The 20,680-nt window shown below is 34.4% G+C and overlaps 2 protein-coding genes across 2 annotated transcripts in view; one reads left to right on the top strand and one right to left on the bottom strand.

Moving 5' to 3' along the window:
• Nucleotides 1–6,875: 6,875 nt before the first annotated feature.
• On the top strand, nt 6,876–18,194 carry LOC143077949 (uncharacterized). Its single transcript, XM_076253001.1, has 8 exons — nt 6,876–6,948; nt 7,627–7,698; nt 8,041–8,112; nt 9,053–9,207; nt 9,906–10,013; nt 15,654–15,701; nt 16,575–16,678; nt 17,220–18,194. The coding sequence occupies exons 3-8, from the start codon at nt 8,093–8,095 to the stop codon at nt 17,295–17,297; spliced, it is 513 nt and encodes a 170-aa protein (XP_076109116.1). The 5' UTR covers nt 6,876–6,948; nt 7,627–7,698; nt 8,041–8,092; the 3' UTR covers nt 17,298–18,194.
• Nucleotides 18,195–20,279: 2,085 nt separating this feature from the next.
• LOC143078655 (hemicentin-1-like) overlaps nt 20,280–20,680 on the bottom strand; it is a 17,662-nt gene continuing 17,261 nt past the window's right edge. The window contains exon 11 of the mRNA XM_076253527.1: nt 20,280–20,482. Coding sequence (XP_076109642.1) covers nt 20,475–20,482 — 8 coding nt within the window. The 3' untranslated portion in view covers nt 20,280–20,474. The remainder of the gene's footprint in view (nt 20,483–20,680) is intronic.

The raw sequence follows: 20,680 nt of genomic DNA, 5'->3' as shown, positions 1-20,680 counted from the left end.
GCTTACAAAATTGTCTAAAATAATGAGGAGATGATATCAAAGGGCTTTCATGTTATCAGACAAAGAACGACAGACACAACTAAAGTCAACTGTAGCTGATAGAGGGGAATCTCTTGTGCATAAGAAAACATACCAGCTTACAAAATTGTCTAAAATAATGAGGAGATGATATCAAAGGGCTTTCATGTTATCAGACAAAGAACGACAGACACAACTAAAGTCAACTGTAGCTGATAGAGGGGAATCTCTTGTGCATAAGAAAACATACCAGCTTACAAAATTGTCTAAAATAATGAGGAGATGATATCAAAGGGCTTTCATGTTATCAGACAAAGAACGACAGACACAACTAAAGTCAACTGTAGCTGATAGAGGGGAATCTCTTGTGCATAAGAAAACATACCAGCTTACAAAATTGTCTAAAATAATGAGGAGATGATATCAAAGGGCTTTCATGTTATCAGACAAAGAACGACAGACACAACTAAAGTCAACTGTAGCTGATAGAGGGGAATCTCTTGTGCATAAGAAAACATATCAGCTTACAAAATTGTCTAAAATAATGAGGAGATGATATCAAAGGGCTTTCATGTTATCAGACAAAGAACGACAGACACAACTAAAGTCAACTGTAGCTGATAGAGGGGAATCTCTTGTGCATAAGAAAACATACCAGCTTACAAAATTGTCTAAAATAATGAGGAGATGATATCAAAGGGCTTTCATGTTATCAGACAAAGAACGACAGACACAACTAAAGTCAACTGTAGCTGATAGAGGGGAATCTCTTGTGCATAAGAAAACATATCAGCTTACAAAATTGTCTAAAATAATGAGGAGATGATATCAAAGGGCTTTCATGTTATCAGACAAAGAACGACAGACACAACTAAAGTCAACTGTAGCTGATAGAGGGGAATCTCTTGTGCATAAGAAAACATACCAGCTTACAAAATTGTCTAAAATAATGAGGAGATGATATCAAAGGGCTTTCATGTTATCAGACAAAGAACGACAGACACAACTAAAGTCAACTGTAGCTGATAGAGGGGAATCTCTTGTGCATAAGAAAACATATCAGCTTACAAAATTGTCTAAAATAATGAGGAGATGATATCAAAGGGCTTTCATGTTATCAGACAAAGAACGACAGACACAACTAAAGTCAACTGTAGCTGATAGAGGGGAATCTCTTGTGCATAAGAAAACATACCAGCTTACAAAATTGTCTAAAATAATGAGGAGATGATATCAAAGGGCTTTCATGTTATCAGACAAAGAACGACAGACACAACTAAAGTCAACTGTAGCTGATAGAGGGGAATCTCTTGTGCATAAGAAAACATATCAGCTTACAAAATTGTCTAAAATAATGAGGAGATGATATCAAAGGGCTTTCATGTTATCAGACAAAGAACGACAGACACAACTAAAGTCAACTGTAGCTGATAGAGGGGAATCTCTTGTGCATAAGAAAACATACCAGCTTACAAAATTGTCTAAAATAATGAGGAGATGATATCAAAGGGCTTTCATGTTATCAGACAAAGAACGACAGACACAACTAAAGTCAACTGTAGCTGATAGAGGGGAATCTCTTGTGCATAAGAAAACATATCAGCTTACAAAATTGTCTAAAATAATGAGGAGATGATATCAAAGGGCTTTCATGTTATCAGACAAAGAACGACAGACACAACTAAAGTCAACTGTAGCTGATAGAGGGGAATCTCTTGTGCATAAGAAAACATACCAGCTTACAAAATTGTCTAAAATAATGAGGAGATGATATCAAAGGGCTTTCATGTTATCAGACAAAGAACGACAGACACAACTAAAGTCAACTGTAGCTGATAGAGGGGAATCTCTTGTGCATAAGAAAACATATCAGCTTACAAAATTGTCTAAAATAATGAGGAGATGATATCAAAGGGCTTTCATGTTATCAGACAAAGAACGACAGACACAACTAAAGTCAACTGTAGCTGATAGAGGGGAATCTCTTGTGCATAAGAAAACATACCAGCTTACAAAATTGTCTAAAATAATGAGGAGATGATATCAAAGGGCTTTCATGTTATCAGACAAAGAACGACAGACACAACTAAAGTCAACTGTAGCTGATAGAGGGGAATCTCTTGTGCATAAGAAAACATATCAGCTTACAAAATTGTCTAAAATAATGAGGAGATGATATCAAAGGGCTTTCATGTTATCAGACAAAGAACGACAGACACAACTAAAGTCAACTGTAGCTGATAGAGGGGAATCTCTTGTGCATAAGAAAACATACCAGCTTACAAAATTGTCTAAAATAATGAGGAGATGATATCAAAGGGCTTTCATGTTATCAGACAAAGAACGACAGACACAACTAAAGTCAACTGTAGCTGATAGAGGGGAATCTCTTGTGCATAAGAAAACATATCAGCTTACAAAATTGTCTAAAATAATGAGGAGATGATATCAAAGGGCTTTCATGTTATCAGACAAAGAACGACAGACACAACTAAAGTCAACTGTAGCTGATAGAGGGGAATCTCTTGTGCATAAGAAAACATACCAGCTTACAAAATTGTCTAAAATAATGAGGAGATGATATCAAAGGGCTTTCATGTTATCAGACAAAGAACGACAGACACAACTAAAGTCAACTGTAGCTGATAGAGGGGAATCTCTTGTGCATAAGAAAACATATCAGCTTACAAAATTGTCTAAAATAATGAGGAGATGATATCAAAGGGCTTTCATGTTATCAGACAAAGAACGACAGACACAACTAAAGTCATCTTGAACAACAAATAAAAGCAAGGTCATCTATGGATAGAGGAAACTTATTATATGTGACATATTATTTTAAATTCTTAAGTGTAAAGGTGGTCATGCTTATTTTTTTTCCCTTCTTACAAGATTTTTTGTTGTACTAGAAACTAGTTTTTAATATGGCGGGTGTTTCCTCCTTCTGAAAATAACTGACACATTTACAACCTGATTGATACTTGAATATGAAATGACCAAAAGTATTATCTATTATGATGGCAGTCCGCAAATATGTGCATAATTACCCATCACACCGTGTGAAATTGCAAATGAGGCTACGTGTTTGTTTGAACACAAATTAATACAGCGCCATTAAGACAGTTTTATATTACGTTCCCTTTCCGTGTGACCACCGGACGGAACTTTGAACTCATAAAACCGGCAGGTTTGGCATGCCACAAAACCAGGTTCAACTCACCATTTTTTCTTTAAATGTCCTGTACCAAGTCAGGAAAATGGCGATTGTTATATGATAGTTCGTTTCTGTGTATGTTACATTTTAATGTTGTGTTTCTGTTGTGTCGTAGTTCTCCTCTTATATTTGACGTGTTTCCCTCAGATTTAGTTTGTTACCCGGATTTGTTTTTTTCTCAATCGATTTATGAGTTTCGAACAGCGGTACACTACTGTTGCCTTTATTTAATGTATTTAAAATAATTTCTAGAACATAGGATGAACGACAACGCACGTTTTCTGTTTAAACGTATCTTTTTTGGAAGCTCGGTTTTGCTACATTTAGCGTGGTACACGTGGTGTGCAGTTGCTTGTGACAACGAAAATATATGTCAGTGTAATGCAGGAACTGGCGGGAATCTAATCGTAGATTGTTCTCGAAAGGATCTGTTGAAAATGCCGAAAGGCATGCCAATTTCGGCATATGACTTGTGAGTATTCTTTCAAAGTTGTTACAGGGATTTAATAATAAAAAAAAAAAAAAAAGAACTCAACAATGTGGATAATGTGTAACAGCTAAAAAAAAAACACCAAGAGTTTGTAGGCATACATTATTCGAATAGTATTAAAATTATAATTACAACATTCCCTTACTACATGTAAATGTGTTAAAAAAAAATAATGATTTTCAATTTATTTGCCAGCTAAATTTGCTCTAATAAATGTAATTAATGTTTAAACCTATCTCTCTAATTCTATGGAAATTATCCCTTTCCGAACCCATTGAATAAAAAAATTTAATTAACGTATATACATATGGTTGCCAGTGATCTCAGAAGATGATTGGCTGAGTCAAAGGGTCATAACCTTTCTAAGCTTCCTGAAATGATCAAAATGTTCTAACAGGGTTGAGATCAATATCGTAGCGGCTACGTAGTGCTACGTAGATTTTGACTATTGAACGCGTAGCTACTTACTAGTTGTTACATAAATATTGATAGCAGCTACGTAGCCGCTACGTAGCTGCTAAGATATTGAACTCAACCCAGGTGTTAATGAAATTGATTTCTTCGCGGAAAGTGGAAGGCCCTTGACGGGGATTTTGGTTTAGAAAAGAAGGAAATTTATCTTTTAATCATTAGAGAAACATATTATTACATAGTAACGCGTTAATTATCGGATTTATCCAATCTCGATAGTTAAATTATAAATTTTAAAATCCTCGCCGAGGCTCGGACTTTAAAATTGATAATTTAACTATCTCGATTGGGTAAATCCGATAATCCACTTGTATCAATGTAATAGTCTATATATATCAGGTTTCGAAAGTTCTACGTTTAAAAAAAAAAACCCTAAAAGCGAGGCCTGAAATACACAAAAAAGATATTCAAAATCGTATATCGAAGACAAAGTGACTAAGTCGTGGCAAAAATCAACTAAAAACAACTTAAAGTTAAGACAACTACCAGTTTTCGCATTGTAATATAATTTCGGTATAAATATTCATGGCCAGCCTATTACATAGACTTGTTTTTCTTAAACCTGGATCCTCTGTCATACAACTTTACTCAGTACTTGGAGTAAAACAATTGTGCTCGAAACACTAAATCCATTAATTGAATTGGTTGATATCTAATTTTGAGTGCGATAAACGTGGTCGTCAGTTTAGATATATGACCGCATGGCCAAAAGGGTTACCATTGATGTATTTCCTTTTGTCAGCATACATGTCTCGTCCTTTGATTCACCTTTTTATTTTAATTTTTCTCGTTGCTTTCGATTTATCACAAAAAAGTATAATTTAAAAAATACTGAACTCCGAGGTAAATTCAAAACCGAAACTCAAAAGCTCAAACACATCAAACGTATGGATAACAATTAACTGTCATATCATGACTTGGAACAGGCATTTTCTTCTGTAGAAAATGGTGGATTAAACCGGGTTTTTATAGCTAGCTTAACCTCTCACCTGTATGACAGTCGCATCAAATTCCATTATATTGACAACGATGTGTGAACAAAATAAACAGACATAATGGGTAAAAATGTCAAAAAAGACTACAGTGGTCATAATTGTGTTATAATCTTAATCACTATAAAAACAAACAAAGATGTAACACAGAAGCACAAAAAGTCTTATAGACAAAGCACATTAGCAAAAATTTAAAAAAGAATTCTAAAATTTACCATAATATAATAACACAATGACGGGCTGTATAAGTACAAAGCCACGTCATATGTATTAAAGAAACACAAAAAGGCATATAGACAAAGCACATTAAGAAAAACTACAGGTTCAAAAAAGTCTGTGTCGCACACCTTGGTCTATGGGAATATCAAACAAAGCATACTTTTCAACATTATAAATAAGAATAGATCATGACAAAAACCTCTGTTTTGTTGATCTTCTATAACTGATCGTTTAGTCTGTTTAATTACTTTGACTTATTAACAGATCTTGCCTTGCTGATAATTTTTGTGATTTAGAGTGTTTTTTATCAATCATAATGAGGCATAATTGAAAAAAAATGTTTCTTTCTAAATATCATAGTTTTCATGATAAATGGCAAAAATGAGAGAAAAAAATAGCGTAAAATTTGTCATTTATTGGCCATAACTCCTATAAGAATTTGTCTAAGCCTAACTTTTAGCGATGTCAGCCCTGTTGATTGGTAGGGTTATCTGACATTTTTTTTACACCAGATACCTTATGATGATTGTGGTTAAGTTTGGTTTTTGTCTCAGTAGTTTTTAGAGAAGAATTTATTTGTAAAGGGTACAAAAATTTACATTTTTTTTCCAAAATTGACTACGATGGACAATAACTCCTACATTTTGATCATATTGTTTTATTTGTAGATCTGACTTTACCGAAAATTTTGCTGTTGACAGTTTATCTGTATCTATCATAATATTCAATATAATAACCAGAAAATGTAAAATATCCTTAAAATTACCAATTCTGAGACATCAACCCATCAACAGGTTGTATGATGCATCAAAACATTTCAGGGCAGATAGATCATGTTCTGATGAACATTTTTACCAAGTCTCATTTACCTCCCCCCCCCCCCCCCCCTGTTCTATATTTAGCCATGGCGATCATCTTGGTCGATGGACGGGGTCATTGGATACAATTTTTTAAGCTAGATACCATAAGGATTATTTAGGCCAAGTTTGGTTTCATTTGGTCCTGTAGTTTCAGAGGAGAATATTTTTCTAAAAGTTGACGGACGACGGACGCCAAGTGATGAGAAAAAGCCCACTTGGCCCTTTTAGTACAGGTAAGCTAATGGAAGACAAGAATACAAAAAACTATCATAGAACAAATCACGATGACGGGATGTATAAGTACAGAGTCGCGTCAATTAAATATAAATGTGTCACCAAAAACAGACTATACCACATCTTCTTTTTTATATATACAGTAAAAGTAATATGCCATAAGAAAAGAAAAGAATACCATAACACATTTTTACGATGATAAACAACGTCAGTATCAAATATCGCTGTTTTTTTTCGTGCAAACATCTCGTGGATATTTTTTTTTTTTTAACTTTCAGGCTTGCACCAACATGTGACTCGTTGATATGATTTGTCTTTTTTTATCGTGCTTAGTTTGGTTTCTACCACCGGTTTTGTGTATTACATTTCTATTTATAGGAGACTTGCAAAGAACGATATTGCAAAGGTTCCACATGGTTACTTTGACAACCTAACAGAATTAACATATTTGTAAGTTGTCATTTATAGTCACCCTTTATCAAGAAAAAAATTAGATACACATGGATTAGAAATTGGGACCTCAGTCGTCTATAGATTGACTATCAGTCCTCCAAGGTCGACTGTTATTGGTTTAATTTCAAATTGAATAACACATGTGTCTAATACATACCAAGTTCAATAATGGATACAAATGTCGTATCTGTCTAAGGCAAAGTTATCCGTAAACGGTTGCGTGTTTCTTTGTGTTATATACGTTTCAGTTTTTTTCATTTTTTAATGTCTGGCCTTACTGTGCAATATTTGACTTTGTTCGTTGTTGAAGGCCAAATGGTGACGTCAATGTTATTTGGTCTCTGGTAGAAATTTGTCTTTTTGGCAATCATACCACATCTCCCTACTTTTATATTAATTTGAGGGAAGCCGAAAATAGGATTTCAGAAAATAAGATGGAGCAGCTCAAATTGTTGTCATGATTGTAAAATCTTAAGAATTAAAATTTCAAACATCTGTGAAGAAGGGGTATTATATAAGGTTTTTACTATGTTGTGGTTCTTATCAAATTCTTTTATCAACTTTCATTCGATTAATATTATGAAGCTGAACACATTACATATAAAGTCATAAATATTGGCATCATCGATGTCACGGACACCATTATACATATAAATATATATATATTTTTTACAGGCATATAAACAATAACAAAATAGCTGTGCTACCAGAGGGACTATTTGACAACGCAGTTAACCTAGTAGAGGTGTAAGTTAGCTAAACTTATATCATTTGGAGTATTTTTATTGCATTAAAAATTATAAATTAGAAAAATATAGATTTCAAAATAATAAATGCAAGTTTTCGAAGAATTGACGACTTTATAGTAAAAAAGTTATAAAGGATTTTTTGTCTCGCCTGCGCTGGTTCTGTCAGTGTAAGTATGTAATATAGACCTCCAATTACTCTGTACATAAACTTAGTTTGAGCGCGACATACTGAGGTATTACTGTTCATAAACTTTGGTTTAGGCTAGAGTGAAATAAGTTATCTCTATTGTTTTGTTCGTTCTCAGATTTATAATGATATTAAAAATATTTGTTTTAACAGAAACTTCAACTACAACCTCCTTACAGAAATACCAGATGGACTGTTTAGTAACATGCCAAAATTGAATTGGTTGTAAGTAGTCACATTCTCATCGGTTTTAACTTTTTCGTGTATTTTAGTTTATCAATTTTAATTCACATACAGTATACAGGTGCTACATTGGGAAAATAAGCTACTTTACCGTCTGGAAAATTATTATAATTAACCTATTTATTGGCATCATAAATTTTTAAAAACTTTTTATTTTTCGTAATAATAGAATTTTGTTAATGTGTTTGTCATTGAAATAAACCAATGTATTACATATACAGATATTTATTATAGGAAACTGTATTGTTTTGTCCTACAAAATAGACATAAAAAAATAATGACTGCGGGCATGTATTTTTGCTATTTCAAAAATTATCAACTTAAGTTAAAGATTGATTATTGCGATATCAAAAAGGATGAATACAGAGATATATGTATCAGATATCATAATGCAAGTTATCATTACTGTGAACACACTCAGTTGCATTAGGGTTAGGTTATTAAAAAAGCAATATTTGCTGAATTCAAAGAAATATTAGCTGGGATATATTGAAGAATAGAATCTACTTTATTGTGGTTGTCTTTAGTTGAGGTTACATTTTTTTAAATGATGTTTTTGAAATTGAAAATGGAAATGGGAAGTGCGTCAAAGAGACAACAACCCGACCATAGAGCAGACAAACGCCGAAGGCCACAAATGGGTCTTCAATGCAGCGAGAAACTCATCCATAATCTTGTATATTATAAGAGCATAAACCTTAGGTTCGGGGAGGCACCTTTTGTTTGTTTGTTTTTCCTTTTTACTCAGAAATATTGATTAGAGCCATTTGACTGTTACTACTTTACTTGATTAGAATTTATAATGTTTAATAATTTTCTTTGTCATTTTTAACTCAGAAGTCTCTATAAATGAATCCATGTGACTGTTGTTCCGTTACTAGTATTTGATTAACATTTATAAACATAGTCATTTCTATGTCAGATATGTTGAAGGAAATCCATTAGACTGTGGTTGCCCAGTAGAGAAGTTCCGAACTTGGCTATTATCTCTAGATCAATCCATCACTGTTGATGCTGAGTGTGAGACTGGAGAGAACGTAGTCGATATACCTGGGGCTTCGTTCGATGTCTGTATTGGTAAGGGGTTACTATTTATTGTCAGCTTACACTTTTTAAAACATATTTTCTCATTCTAAACATTATTAAAAATAATATTCTTACTTTACTATTAAAAAAAATACCTATTAAACTAGCAAAACAAATCAAATAACGATTTTAAAACGATCAATACGATCAAAACTAATAGTTATTGAAGAAATATAATAATCATGATCAATAAATTAGTGCATACCTCACAAAACGGGTAAATTGAAGGGGATTTTGCGGAGGACGGAAAATAATAAAAAGGGCAAGGCCATCATGTATTTTTTCGTACATGCTAAGGACAAATAAAAAGACGTATCCAAGGGTTCGTGTGTAATGTCATTCTTTGACCTTTAATGGTAATACTATACTATTTGGATTGAGAGATGTTCCATTGGTTATCATACCACGTTTTCTTATATCTATATAACATAATACGCTTCGTATGTTTTGCTTTCAATAGGCGTCATTAGATGTATGCATGGCGTATCCTATTTATAGGGCACAATACTAGTTTCATCTGGTCGAAGAAAAATTGAAGGTTTATCATTCAAAATGCAAATCAAAGACTTAACAGGTGTTACCGTGGTACCTTTTTGACATAATGTGATAACAGGTAAATAAAAGTGTGGGTTTTTTTTAATCATAAATATATGTGAAAATTTAATTGTTCAAGCAAGTTTTTTCAACAGTGACTACAACTTCTACAACAACTACTACGACAACAACGACAACAACACTTCCTCCAACAACGACAACAACAACCACTACAAGCACAACATCGATACCAACAACAGAAGGTAAGACAAAAATAGGTAGTGGTACAATAACAACACCAATACCCAGATCAGAAGGTAAGACAATAGTAGGTAGTGGTACAACAACACCAATACCCAGAGCAGAAGGTAAGACAATAGTAAGTAGTGGTACAGCAACAACACCAATACCCAGAGCAGAAGGTAACACAATAATAGGTTGTGGTACAACAACAACAACACCGGTAATAAAACCCACAGCCGAAGTTAAGAAAATATGAGGTACTGTTACAACAACACCAACACCAACAACAGGTGGTAAGACAATCAGATGTACTGTTACAATATCAACATCAATACCAACAACAGGTGGTAAGACAATCAGAGTTACTGTTAAAATAACAACACCAATACCAACAACAGGTGGTAACACAATCAGAGGTACTGTTACAACAACAACACCAATACCAACAACAGGTGGTAAGACAATCAGAGGTACTGTTACAATAACAACACCAATACCAACAACAGGTGGTAAGACAATCAGAGTTACTGTTAAAACAACAACTCCAATACCAACAACAGGTGGTTAGACAATCAGAGGTACTGTTACAATAACAACACCAATACCAACAACAGGTGGTAAGACAATCAGAGGTACTGTTAGAACAACAACACTGATACCAACAACAGGTGGTAAGACAATCAGAGGTACTGTTACAACAACACCAATACCAACAACAGGTGGTAAGACAATCAGAGGTACTGTTACAATAACACCACCAATACCAACAACAGGTGGTAAGACAATCAGATGTACTGTTAAAATAGCAACACCAATACCAACAACAGGTAGTTAGACAATCAGAGGTACTGTTACAACAACAACACCAATACCAACAACAGGTGGTAAGATAATCAGAGGTACTGTTACAATAACAACACTAATACCAACAACAGGTGGTAAGACAATCAGAGTTACTGTTAAAATAACAACACCAATACCAACAACAGGTGGTAAGACAATCAGAGGTACTGTTACAACAACAACACCAATACCAACAACAGGTGGTAAGATAATCAGAGGTACTGTTACAATAACAACACTAATACCAACAACAGGTGGTAAGACAATCAGAGTTACTGTTAAAATAACAACACCAATACCAACAACAGGTGGTAAGACAATCAGAGTTACTGTTACAACAACAACACCAATACCAACAACAGGTGGTAAGATAATCAGAGGTACTGTTACAATAACAACACCAATACCAACAACAGGTGGTAAGACAATCAGAGTTACTGTTAAAACAACAACTCCAATACCAACAACAGGTGGTAAGACAATCGAGTTACTGTTACAATAACAACACCAATACCAACAACAGGTGGTTAAACAATCAGAGGTACTATTACAATAACAACACCAATACCAACAACAGGTGGTTAGACAATCAGAGGTACTGTTACAATAACAACACCAATACCAACAACAGGTGGTAAGACAATCAGAGTTACTGTTAAAACAACAACACCAATACCAACAACAGGTGGTAAGACAATCAGAGTTACTGTTAAAACAAAAAAACACCAATACCAACAACAGGGATTAGACGATCAGAGTTACTGTTAAAACAACAACACCAATACCAACAACAGGTGGTTAGACAATCAGAGGTACTGTAACAATAACAACACCAATACCAACAACAGGTAGTAAGACAATCAGATGTACTGTTAAAATAACAACACCAATACCAACAACAGGTGGTAAGACAATCAGAGGTACTGTTAAAACAACAACACCAATACCAACAACAGGTGGTAAGACAATCAGAGGTACTGTTAAAACAACAACACCAATACCAACAACAGGTGGTAAGACAATCAGAGGTACTGTTAACATAACAACACCAATACCAACAACAGAAGGTAAGACAATCAGAGGTACTGTTAAACAACAACACCAATACCAACAACAGGTGGTAAGACAATCAGAGGTACTGTTACAATATCAACACCAATACCTACAACAGGTGGTAAGACAATCAGAGGTACTGTTAAAACAACAACACCAATACCAACAACAGGTGGTAAGACAAAAGGAGGTACTGTTACAATAACACCAATACCAACAACAGGTGGTTAGACGATCAGAGGTACTGTTAACATAACAACACCAATACCTACAACAGGTGGTAAGACACTCAGAGGTACTGTAACAATAACAACACCAATACCAACAACAGGTGGTAAGACAATCAGAGGTACTGTCACAATAACAACACCAATACCTACAACAGGTGGTTAGACAATCAGAGGTACTGTTAAAACATCAACACCAATACCCACAACAGAAGGTAAGACAATCAGAGGTACTGTTAAAATAACACCAATACCAACAACAGGTGGTTAGACGATCAGAGGTACTGTAACAATAACAACACCAATACCAACAACAGAAGGTAAGACAATCAGAGGTACTGTTAAAACAACAACACCAATACCAACAACAGAAGGTAAGACAATCAGAGGTACTGTTAAAATAACACCAATACCAACAACAGGTGGTAAGACAATCAGAGGTACTGTTACAATATCAACATCAATACCAACAACAGGTGGTTAGACGATCAGAGTTACTGTTAAAACAACAACACCAATACCAACAACAGTAGGTAAGACAATCAGAGTTACTGTTAAAACAAAAAAATACCAACAACAGGTGGTTAGACGATCAGAGTTACTGTTAAAACAACAACACCAATACCAACAACAGGTGGTTAGACAATCAGAGGTACTGTAACAATAAAAACACCAATACCAACAACAGGTAGTAAGACCATCAGATGTACTGTTAAAATAACAACACCAATACCAACATCAGGTGGTAAGACAATCAGAGGTACTGTTAAAACAACAACACCAATACCAACAACAGGTGATAAGATAATCAGAGGTACTGTTAAAACAACAACACCAATACCAACAACAGGTGGTAAGACAATCAGAGGTACTGTTAAAATAACAACACCAATACCAACAACAGAAGGTAAGACAATCAGAGGTACTGTTAAAACAACAACACCAATACCAACAACAGGTAGTAAGACAATCAAAGGTACTGTTACAATATCAACACCAATACCTACAACAGGTGGTAAGACAATCAGAGGTACTGTTGAAACAACAACACCAATACCAACAACAGGTGGTAAGACAAAAGGAGGTACTGTTACAATAACACCAATACCAACAACAGGTGGTTAGACGATCAGATGTACTGATAAAATAACAACACCAATACCTACAACAGGTGGTAAGACACTCAGAGGTACTGTAACAATAACAACACCAATACCAACAACAGGTGGTAACACAATCAGAGGTACTGTTACAATAACAACACCAATACCTACAACAGGTGGTTAGACAATCAGAGGTACTGTTAAAACATCAACACCAATACCTACAACAGAAGGTAAGACAATCAGAGGTACTGTTAAAATAACAACACCAATACCAACAACAGGTGGTATGACAATCAGAGGTACTGTAACAATAACAACACCAATACCAACAAAAGGTGGTAAGACAATCAGAGGTACTGTTAAAATAACAACACCAATACCAACAACAGGTGGTAAGACAATCAGAGGTACTGTTACAATAACAACACCAATACCTACAACAGGTGGTAAGACAATCAGAGGTACTGTTACAACAACACCAATACCAACAACAGGTGGTAAGACAATCAGAGGTACTGTTACAATAACACCACTAATACCAACAACAGGTGGTAAGACACTCAGAGGTACTGTTACAATAACAACACCAATACCAACGACAGGTGGTAAGACAATCAGATGTACTGTTAAAATAACAACACCAATACCAACAACAGGTGGTAAGACAATCAGAGGTACTGTTACAATAACACTACTAATACCAACAACAGGTGGTAAGACAATAGGAGGTACTGTTACAATAACAACACCAAAGGTAAGACAATCAGAGGTACTGCTACAATATCAACACAAATACCAACAACAGGTGGTAAGACAATCAGAGGTACTGTTAAAATAACACCAATCCAACAACAGGTGGTTAGACGATCAAAGGTACTGTTACAATAACACCACTAATACCAACAACAGGTGGTAAGACACTCAGAGGTACTGTTACAACAACACCAATACCAACAACAGGTGGTTAGACGATCAGAGGTACTGTTAAAATAACAACACCAATACCTACAACAGGTGGTAAGACACTCAGAGGTACTGTTACGATAACAACACCAATACCAACAATAGAAGGTAAGACAATCAGAGGTACTGTTACAATAACAACACCAATACCAACAACAGGTGGTAAGACAATTAGAGGTACTGTTACAATAACAACACCAATACCTACAACAGGTGGTTAGACAATCAGAGGTACTGTTACAACAACACCAATACCAACAACAGGTGGTAAGACAAGCAGAGGTACTGTTAAAACAACAACACCAATACCAACAACAGGTGGTAAGACAATCAGAGATACTGTTAAAATAACAACACCAATACCAACAACAGGTGGTAAGACAATCAGAGGTACTGTTACAATAACAACACCAAAGGTAAGACAATCAGAGGTACTATTACAATAACACCACCAATACCAACAACAGGTGGTAAGACAATCAGAGGTACTGTTACAATAACAACACCAATACCAACAACAGGTGGTAAGACAATCAGAGGTACTGTTAAAATAACAACACCAATACCTACAACAGAAGGTAAGACAATCAGAGGTACTGTTACAATAACAACACCAATACCAACAACAGGTGGTAAGACAAAAGGAGGTACTGTTACAACAACAACACTGATACCAACAACAGAAGGTAAGACAATCAGAGGTACTGTTAGAACAACAACACTGATACCAACAACAGAAGGTAAGACAATATGAGGTACTATAATAACATCAACACCAATACCAACAACAGGTGGTAAGACAATAAGAGGTAATATTACAACAACACCAATACCAAGAATAGAAGGTAAGACAATAGGAGGTACTATTACAACAACACCAATACCAACAACAGAAGGTTAGACAATAGGAGGTACTGTTACAACAACAACACTGATACCAACAACAGAAGGTAAGACAATACGAGGCACTATAATAACACCAACATCAATACTTACAACAGAAGGTTAGACAATAAGAGGTAGTGGTGCAACAACAACACCAATACCCAGAATAGGAGGTTAGACAATAGGAGGTACTGTAACAATAACTATACTTATACAAACAACAGAAGGTAAGACAATAAGAGGTAGTGGTACAACAACAACACTAATACCAACAACAGAAAGTAAGACTATAGGAGGTACTGTTACAGCAACAGCACCAATACCAACGACAGAAACTAGTAAGACTATAGGAGGTAGTTTGCTTGTAAATACAAGGCAATGGTAGGCATACCTCACAGAGAATGAATTTAATAAACACCAAAATACAAGTACCTCTGATCCACCAATCAAAGAAATGTACACAAAAAAAAAAAAAAAAACTATGCAACACAACAAAACAAAACAACAATAAAACAACAATAAAACAAATGTGATCTTTTAATAACATATTTCTTTTAAACAATTTGGTAATTTTTATTTTTAGAGACAACAGTCATAATAAGTGTCGTTCCAGAAGAAGGAGATGCACTAGGTATGTAATCATGTTAAATAAAGTACCGGTATTTCAACAAACTAGGTATTTAAGTTACCATGTTAAATAAAGTTGCCAATGTTGAATATAATACTGGCTATTCAACAAATTTGGTATTTTACCATGTTTTTTATAGTACCGGTAGTTCAATAATCTAGGTATGAACTATGTCTATAACCATGTTAAATATATTACCGGTATGCCAACAAATTTAATATGTTACCATGTTAAATATCGTACCGTTAATTCAACAAACTAGTTATGTTACCATGCTAAATATAATACCGGTAATACAACAAAGTTGGTAAGTTAGTATAATGTTAAATATAGTACCGGTTTTTCAAACTTGGTATGTAACCATGTTATATATAGAAGCGGTAATTCAAACTTTGTATGTTACCATGTTAAACAGATTGCCGGTAATTCAACTAACGTGGTATGTCACCATGTTAAATATAGTACCGGTAATTTAACAAACTAGGTATGTTACCATTTTAAATATAGTACCGGTAAATAACAATTTATGTACGTTACCATGTTAAATATAGTACCGGTAAATCAACAGACTAGGTATGTTACTTTCTTAAATTTAGTACCGGTAATTTAGAAAAAAAAACTTGGCACGGTTACTATGTTGGATGTAGTACCGGTAATTTAACCAAGTTTGTATGTTACCATAATATATTACCAGTAATTCAACAAACTTGGTATGTTACTTTGTTAAATATAGTACTGGTAATTCGACATTTCATTTGAAAGCTTGACCTTGTAATAACTATTAATGACTTTTTACTGTAACTTTCGTGATCTCTCTGATTGTGTTGATCCTCATCGTGTTATTTTATTATTACAAATGACATTGTGTTTTTACAGTGACTTTCGTGATCTCTCTGATTTTGTTGGTCATCATTGTGCTGACCTGCATTGGTGTACTCGTCCTGAACTACAAATACAGGAATCTACTCAAAATCCAACCGGTAAGTTGTTTTACCATGGATATAAAAATGTTAGAACTTTCGGGTTTTCAAGACTTATATTTTTTTTCCAAATTATATGTTTAATATTTAAATTATTTTGTTATTAATCTGTGGGACTTCCAGGTAATTTCGTGTAAATACCATAAACAAGTATTGAATAGCAGATTTTAAAGATGTTGTGACCGAGAAAAAACACACTTATGTCTTTCTGTAGCACAATTCCACATTCAGTAACAGACACATATACCGTATAGCGGGTTATTTTCGCGGGGTGCAGATATTCGCTTATTTTTGCGGATAGAACAAAATTGCCACAATGAATTTCCGCCAATTTAAAACGGCACATGCAAAGGTATTGATAAAAGTTTTGAAACCGCAAGAATAATAACTGCAAAAATATTTCGTATACCTTATTCAATGAAAATCGCGAATTTTACAACCTCGAAAATAACCTTCTATACAGTATATCAGAATTTAAGATTTAATTCATCAGCCTATTGAAATGTGTCATTGTCCTGTAAGTACTATGTTATAATTGCAGGAGAAAGAGGGAGAATTTGACAAACCAGATGAGACCGAGGCAGAAGAGAAAGTTAACCTGACTGACAACAGATACTGAGTGATACAGTGTCAACTGATCACATAACTTAGAAAGTTCAAGACATGACTAAGCATTGCAGACATTGTCCGTTGCATTTCAAGTTTATGTTGTTGTTGTAATTAACATTGATGAATAGCTGTAGTTTCGTTGATTTGTTTGACTAGGGTACATATTGTCCTCTATTTATTGTGTTTCCCAAAAAAATCAGCTTCCGTGTATCAGTGAGTCCGAAAAAAATGATTTCCGGAAATAATCTTTAGTTATGGTTTTTTGCCCCCTTAAAACAAAACAGGCTATTCTTAGGTAACTACAAATCAAGAAAGGATGCCCAACGTGGTGTCCGTGATCAATGAGTCAAATTTGAAGGTTGCTGCAAAAAATAAAATCTTCAGCTTCCGTGGTTTTTGGTAAGAAACTATATTAAAAATATCAGAAAGGGGGAAGTTTATTGATTTTGTATTTGGTTAAAAACATAATAAATCAGGATTGCTTTATCAAAAATGAAGAAAATAAAACTACTGATTTTAAAGTTTTAACAGCTGCATAACATAGGCTTAAAACATTGAAATATGATGTGTGTTTTCCCTGGAAGATGTTTCTATGTACATCTTATGCAAGTGGTAGATAGTAGGAAAAGGTCAATGCTTGTCAATTTTAAACCTAAAGGTCATAGGTTAAAGCCATAATTTCACAAATACACATATATTTATGGAATGAAATTTCATAAAATCGTGAAACTCTTATTTTTTGGGATTTAATTGTCAAAATATACCAGCCAAATTAAACCTTGACCAGAATCTACAGAAATTTTCTGAATACACATTTTTTCAGCAATGTTATATGCCTCCTACTCTCCGATTCCTGATAAGATCGTCAGTTTTTTTTTTTTATGTTGACGCATCAACCAAATTTTTATGTTTTCTGCTCTTTTTTGTCTTGCAGACATATCTCTAAAATTCACTATGTTTACCAAATCTGTCACACAAATGAACAAAATGGATTTTCAAATAATTTTAAAAATATATGATTTTTCATTTTTTTTCTGTCCATTTTACCGTCAACTTATATTTTGCATTGTTTTAAAAGTGTAAAACTGTTTATTCAATTCATACCAATAACAAACTATAAAAATGCTTTTTTTTTACAATTATTTCTTTTCATAAATCTATTCTTAGCAATCAGATTGTATGTACATTTTAAATGCATATATGTCTCTATACGATCATGCAGTGAATCTTTAAATATTTTAACCGCATATAAGAGTGAAAGTCTATGCACATTCTTTCCGAACATTTCTCTTGTCATAAATATTTAAAACATTATTTTGCTGATTTAAAACATTATTTTGCTGAGCGTGTTTAAGCTGGTATCATCTCTATCGTTGTTGGTCAATTAAAACATTTCAATCTGCATTTGTTGTTCTAGTTCTTTTATACACTTGGTTCATTATAACAGTGCATATTTAAATCAGAAACGGAATTTGAGAATCCAAACACTTATTATATTCGAGCTATAATTAGTGTTCTTTTGATGTAAAGTGTTTGAAGACCAAAACATTTCCAGTATCATGAAGCAATCTTAGTGCTGTCGAAAAATCAATCCAGCTCTTTGAGGCATTAAATGATGACTGTTTGCTGCTTATTGTTCAACGGTAAATTAAATGCATATTTAGGACGAGCACATTTTAATAATGTGATATGAATATTCATCCTACATTTTACTAGACCGACACGGTGAGCCGGATTGATAATGTGTTAGTTCACATAGTAACAGTCAGCAAAAAGGCATATCACCCTGCCCGGAAACATTATTCTTACTTCAAGCCAATCAGTCATTGCACTTACTTATTTTTGCTTAGCGGAGTAGCGGCATTTTAACACAAATTTCAAAGTCGAGACGAGCACGCTACAACTAAACCACCGAGATGGCATTTTAAGCACTTGGAGAGACTGTTTATGTCAAACATAAAACTAATGTTAAAGCTTAGAAATATATCGTTCTCTTGTATTCACTAACGGAGAAAGTCCTCGTTCTCTTGTTTTCACTAACGGAGAAAGTCCTCGTTCTCTTGTATTCACTAACGGAGAAATGTATCGTTCTCTTGTATTCACTTACGGAGAAAGTCCTCGTTCTCTTGTATTCACTAACGGAGAAAGTCCTCGTTCTCTTGTATTCACTAACGGAGAAAGTCCAAGGGTAGTACCGAACAATAAAGACCATCTGTCGCTCTCTTCAAAACACGTTGGAAAGTACCATCAGTAAAAATATGAAAACTGATCGACCTCTTTCGATGTGCTAGAAGAGAATATATATTATGACACGGTTAGGAAATCTATTGAACTTATTGAGACTCTACAGAGTAATGTCCTACAAAAGAGGGGCGAAAGATAACAGAGTGACATATAAACTCATAAATCGAAAATAGACCGACCATGCCATGGCTAAAAAAACAAAGAGACAAACAATGGTACACAAGACACAACATAGAAAAATAGACTCAACAACACAAAACCAAAAACGGGGGATGATTTCAAATGCTCCCGAAGAGTAAGTAGATCCTGCTCCGCATGTGCCACCCGTCGTGTTGCTCATTTTAGTACAAACACTTCAAATTTGGAAGGTCACATTCGTGAGGAGGGAACGGAATTGTAGTTCAGAATTATATTCGCTATCATCTGTGAAACGGATATTCCATAACGATCAACCAACTCATGATGGAGTCCATAAAATTTACGAATGGATGATTTCAACTTAACTATTTGGAACTCTGAGTTTAATACTTCCATGTGAGTAGCAACCCTCTATCAAGGAAATCATGTTAGGAAATACAAGCCCAGGAATATCGTATACATTCAGAGAAATATACTTCGTATGCAGGTGCTGCTGTAATGTTGCTACATAGCAATTGAAAGTTCACAATTGGGAAGCTGCACTCATCTCTTTTGTAATAATTTTGTCAATTAAGAATGTCTTTTCAGAAGTTTTAATAAGACTTCAAAATTTCTAATACAATTTTTATTTACAAGTAATAAATATAGCATGTATTTAAGTAAGGTTAACATATTTGAAGCATACAGCGTCTTGCATCAGTTATTTCTATGGAGCAAGGCCACGCACATTTCCAGTTATAACAACACACTGCGAGACAGTCATCGGACCACCATGTTGTAAGCAGTAGGTCATGGCGAAACTACTTCATAATTCTGAAACATTTTTAATTACTTGTTATATTATTAATCTTGAGACATACATATAAAATGCAGCATTACTAGATAACATATTCTTTTTTATGGTTAAATAAGGCAGCAACCATTTGATTTTCTGGGGGGGGGGGGGGGGGGGGGGGGGGGGGCTATGGTTTTTTTTTGATTTTAAATATTTGTTTTTTAAGAAAAAATTGT

This window comes from Mytilus galloprovincialis, chromosome 6, assembly GCF_965363235.1.
Source record: "Mytilus galloprovincialis chromosome 6, xbMytGall1.hap1.1, whole genome shotgun sequence".
In the NCBI taxonomy this organism is placed as follows: Eukaryota; Metazoa; Mollusca; class Bivalvia; order Mytilida; family Mytilidae; genus Mytilus; species Mytilus galloprovincialis.
This window is presented reverse-complemented; position numbering and strand designations above follow the sequence as displayed.